The sequence below is a fragment of the Hylobates moloch genome, unplaced genomic scaffold (assembly GCF_009828535.3).
Source record: "Hylobates moloch isolate HMO894 unplaced genomic scaffold, HMol_V3 SCAFFOLD_4, whole genome shotgun sequence".
NCBI lineage: Eukaryota > Metazoa > Chordata > Mammalia > Primates > Hylobatidae > Hylobates > Hylobates moloch.
The window spans coordinates 174,154,654-174,159,362 of NW_026652279.1; the positions used below are offsets into that span (position 1 = coordinate 174,154,654).

At 56.8% G+C, this 4,709-nt stretch overlaps 1 protein-coding gene across 1 annotated transcript in view; it reads right to left on the reverse strand.

Moving 5' to 3' along the window:
* Positions 1-325: 325 nt before the first annotated feature.
* The window catches only part of ADPRHL1 (ADP-ribosylhydrolase like 1), a 49,842-nt gene continuing 45,458 nt past the window's right edge, over positions 326-4,709 (reverse strand). Inside the window, exon 9 of the mRNA XM_032151413.2 lies at positions 326-4,694. Coding sequence (XP_032007304.2) covers positions 4,080-4,694 — 615 coding nt within the window. The 3' untranslated portion in view covers positions 326-4,079. The remainder of the gene's footprint in view (positions 4,695-4,709) is intronic.

Here is a 4,709-nt window from a genome sequence, read left to right on the forward strand (position 1 = left end):
GAGGATACCCCAGCTCTTTGGCCCCCGCGGCCCAGGTGCAGTGGCCGAAGTCTAACTCCCTGGGTCTTGCTCCGAGGCCAGCACAGTCTTGACTGGACCGAGAGAGGGTCTGGGGAGAGCGCATGGCCGTGTTTCTCTAAGCATACCCTAAGGGGTTCTCCTCCCACTCGGGGCCTTGCCCCAGACCCTCCCTCCTGCCCAGGATCACTGCCCCAGGCTGGCCACATTTACCCGATGGGGGGTCTGCCCCTCGCCCCAGGCCTGAGTCCTACCTCATTTATGCAGCTGCTTCAACAATGCAAGGAAGAGATTTGTAATGGGAAAGGTATTTTATTTCTTTTTGAAATTATTTCCAGCTGAATGATGTTAGTAAAAATACAGAGAGAATACAACAAATGACATTTAGTAATTTTTTCTGACTAACCCATTTTAGGGTTGTTTATATACAAAGAAGAATACGAACAAGAAAAAATTTAATAAATAGCTGTAGCCTAATACATAACGGAAAGACCGTAACTCCAACAGCAGAGATACCCTGAGAACAGAATAAGGAGGTGGTGCTGAGCTTGTAAAATCCTAGACAACGACCCTCCCTGAGCGAGTGTCCTGAACATTCTCATAGCCACATTCTTGTAGCCGTCTCAGGACCTTCCCGCCGCCTGAGTGCACGGCCTCCCGCCCGGCCGTTGTCACTTGCACCCACAGACCTGCGGCTCACAGCGGGCCTGTCAACAGCTGGAGGAACCGTAAAAAACTGCAGGGAGGAGGCAGTCAACGAGTGGCTCAAATACACAAAATTAATAATGTTAACTAAGAAGCTAAAATAAATATCCTGTTTTCTTTTTTTTTTTTTTTTTTTTTTTGACAGAGTCTCGCTCTGTCACCCAGGCTGTAGTGCAGTGGCGCAATCTCGGCTCTCTGCAAGCTCCACCTCCTGGGTTCACGCCATTCTCCTGCCTCAGGCTCCCGAGTAGCTGAGACTACAGGTGCACACCACCACGCCTGGCTAATTTTTGTATTTTTAGTAGAGACGGGGTTTCACTGTGTTAGCCAGGATGGTCTTGATCTCCTGACCTCGTGATCCGCCTGCCTCGGCCTCCCAAAATGCTGGGATTACAGGCGTGAGCCACCGTGCCCAGCTTCTTTCTTTCTTTTTTTTTTTTTAAAAAAACAAAAAACAAAAAAAAACTTTGGGTTTTATTTAAAATGCCCGCGGGGGTGGTTAGCGCACCATTCTTCTGCTATAGTTATTTCACCCCGGGAGGGTGTGGGCCTTAGCCATGTGGAAGTGATGGTCGTATCTGCAGTGTGAATATTTCCCCGCGCTATCTTCTAACCTGCCCTGTCTCAGCTTAGTGTGAATGTACGGACCGCTCTCAAATCCTCATGAAGTCACTGGCAGTTTTTTCCTGCACACAGAGTAGCTGTGGTGTTTTTGAGCTGAGGGCAGTGTCACGCTGGGCTGCATCTGGCACACTGAGAGGACAGGACAGTCGAGCAGGTGGCCTCCTGGCCGCTCACAGACTCTGTGCCCGCCAGACTGTGAGAGGGGTTCAGGCATGACACTTCCAGAGCTGTCATCTGGAGGAGATTCTCATCATTTTTTCCACCACTTAAAATAAAACCACTCAATGCCTTCTCCAGTGCACTCTCTGGTCTATTTAAAAATAGCAACGCAATTTCCACCACTTCTTATTTCTAAAGGGAACAGCCAGTGAACATATTTTTACCTCCTGTGTCTGTCGTCATGTTCTTGCCACTCATTGCCTCAAATTCCAAATAGGTAAAGAGTGAGGGCTGCACCACTGTGCCTGGAGTGGCAAGGGTAGCCACACAAACCTGGGGGTCCCTGAGCTCCCCCAGCTCCAGGGAGGACGCCCCAGGCATGAGCAGGGGCCGCCAGTAGGACAAAGAGGCCACTCTGTCAGCCTCTGCTGGATCCCTGAGCTCCTCTCTCATGGGCCTCTCTAGTTGGGTGGCTCCGAGAGGCCAACTTCAGCCCCAACTGCAGGCTCCCAGGACTGCAGGGGCAGGGACTCCGGAGGTCCATGTGCTTCATGAGAGAGGGGACCCTGTCCTCCTAGCAGGGGTCCAGCAGCACCACAGCAAGACTTCTGTGGCCAAGTACACGCCATGCTCAACTCTGCCCCCACCCAGACCCCCGGACCGTCCTGTGTGCAGCTGGGCTGCCCCGGGACCCACACACACGAGGGGCACCCGGCACTCAGGAGCCTCCACACACAGCAACTCGCACGTAGAACCCACACACCAAGCAGAAACCCCTCGAAGTGGGCTGGGAGCATGGACCCCTGATTTATAGAGGAGGCTCCGGGTGCCCTGTGAGGGGAGCTGTGGGGACCGGCCCCTCAGAGCTCAGCACAGCCCGGCCCTGCTTCCAGACAGCAGCACTTGCACGTCCTAGCAGGTGAGGGTGGGTCAAACCTGCTGGATCTGAAGTTAATTGTTCGACTGGAAGGAAACCTGTACGCTCCCTGGAGCATGACGTCATGCCGCCTCCTTGGCGCTGCAGAGCCAAAGCCACTGGTGTCTGCCGGGGTGGGCCTTCCCCGGTAGGGGAGACCCCAGCCTCGCCGTGGGTAGGACGCGCCTGCTAAACGCCCTCTCAGACCCGACATTGGAAAACGCCTTCCTCTAAAGGAACATCGAGTCAGAAAACAGAGGTGCTCCCAGCAGGCACCAAAGCGCCTTTGCGAACGCATAGGGCTGTTTCAGGAAACTGCTCAGTAGCAAAGGCAGAAGATGCCAAGACACCTTCAAAAAGCAGGAATTAACTTTCCACAGGGAGGGCACCACCAAAAACGAGGGTGCAGGGCCGTAGAGCGACAGGCTGCATCGGTTCACGCTAAAAATCCAGCTGCTCCGGGGCCACTCAGGCAGCCATGTGGCCTCACGGGTCAGGGTTTCAGAGGCCACCGAGTGGCCTGGGATGATGGATCGTGACACGGAGGTGCATGGCTCCATCATGGGGAAGAATGTGCTTTAAAATAGATGCATGGAGGAAGAGCCTAAAAAATAGTCCAGAGTAGCAACAAAAACCATCTCGAGGCAATGTGACCACAGGTGGCTTTGATTTCCTTCTTGTGCCTCTAGACAGCATTCAAATACTCCAGCCTGAAAATGCACTACCTCAGTACCTGAACAAGGCCGGAGTCGTGGGCCGCCTCAGGCCAGGGCAGGAAACACTTCTATGCTGTTCGGGAGGATGGAGGACAGAGAGCGAGGCTCTCAGGTCACCGGCACCAGTGGCGCCACCCGCAGGGACTGCAGGGAAGGGCGGGCGGGCTCCCGTTCGTTCTCCCAGCACCCAGTTTCCAGACGAAGCTTCCTTGGGATCCTGGCTTCCCAGGGCTCCGCACTGTCCCTTTCTCAGAACTTAACGTGGGCATTTCCTGAGGCCTCTTCCTCCAGATGAGCTGGTTCCGGCCTGGGATCCCAGCGTCCCCACACCCTCTGGTGACCACCACATGGCCCAGCAGCCACACAGCACCCGGCACCCGCCTGGGCGTCTGAGGCTGGAGGAAGCTCTGCCCTTTCTTTCGAGTCATGGGGGTGGGGCGGTGTGCATCACTTTGGGCCCATGGATGGTGGGTGCCCTGCAGCCACCTCAGAGCAGGGCATGGCGGGTTGCGGGCAGGGAGCAGTGGGAGGTGGCCCTGTGAGAGCTGGGGAGGCGTCCCAAAGTGCCAGCATCCTGCAGATCCAAGGGGACGCACACACCGTGCCATGTGGGAGGTGTGAGCTCCACGCTGCAGGCTGTGTGAGAGAGGGGTGAGCCGGCACCCTCGAGTGAAGACACAAAGAATCCCGAGGGGCTGGTGAGGCCACAGGCCCGCACCTCCCACCCCCATGGCCTCTTGGCTCTGTGGGGTGACAGGGACCCGACCCACATGTAGCTCAATCCTCCCAAGGTCAGCTTGTGAAGAAGGGAAAGAAAATTCTGGAAACAGGCGTCTCTGTAGGGGATGCTCCAAGACGCATTTGGAGGCAGGAAAATGCCTGAAGTCCCTCGATGGGCGAATGTCACAGTGCTGGGCGAGCCACGGTGTGGACTCAGGGCCTCACTTTGGGAGCTCAGACGTGTCGCTGGCCCTGACACTCATTGGTCTGAAGGACAAATCGAAGGCCCTCTGGTCACGGAAGCTCTGGGCTTTGTACTTGGCCAGGTGCCTGGACCTCCCACGACACTCACGCTCTGATGCCTCCATCCTGTCCTGCGGGGCCCTCTCAGCCTCAGGGTGGTCTGGGGGCCCCTCCTGGGCCGGGGCCTGGGGAGTCCTGCAGCCCCCAGACTCGGGCGTGGGTTCAGTTGGGCTCTTTCCCAGCCCCAGGGGAGAGGTGGCAACACTCTTGCCCCTGAATGGGCGGCTTCCTGGGGGTGGGTGCCCGGTGCTGGGCTCCCCCAGGCCACTGCCCCCCGACTGTCCACCATCCCTGGGGGCTGGGCTTCTGGACCCCCCACTCCTGCCAGCAGCATCCACTCCCTCAGCTGTGCCACTAATGGGCTGCTCCCAGGCCCGAGATGCCATCCCACTTGTCAAGGCCTGTTCCCGACCTTGATCCCGAGCCCGTTCCTGAGCCCCTTTCTGGGCCTGACCCTGAGCCTCTATCTGAACCTGACCCTGAGCCTCTGTCTGGGCTTGACCCTGAGCCTCTGTCTGAACCTGACCCTGAGCCTCTGTCTGGGCTTG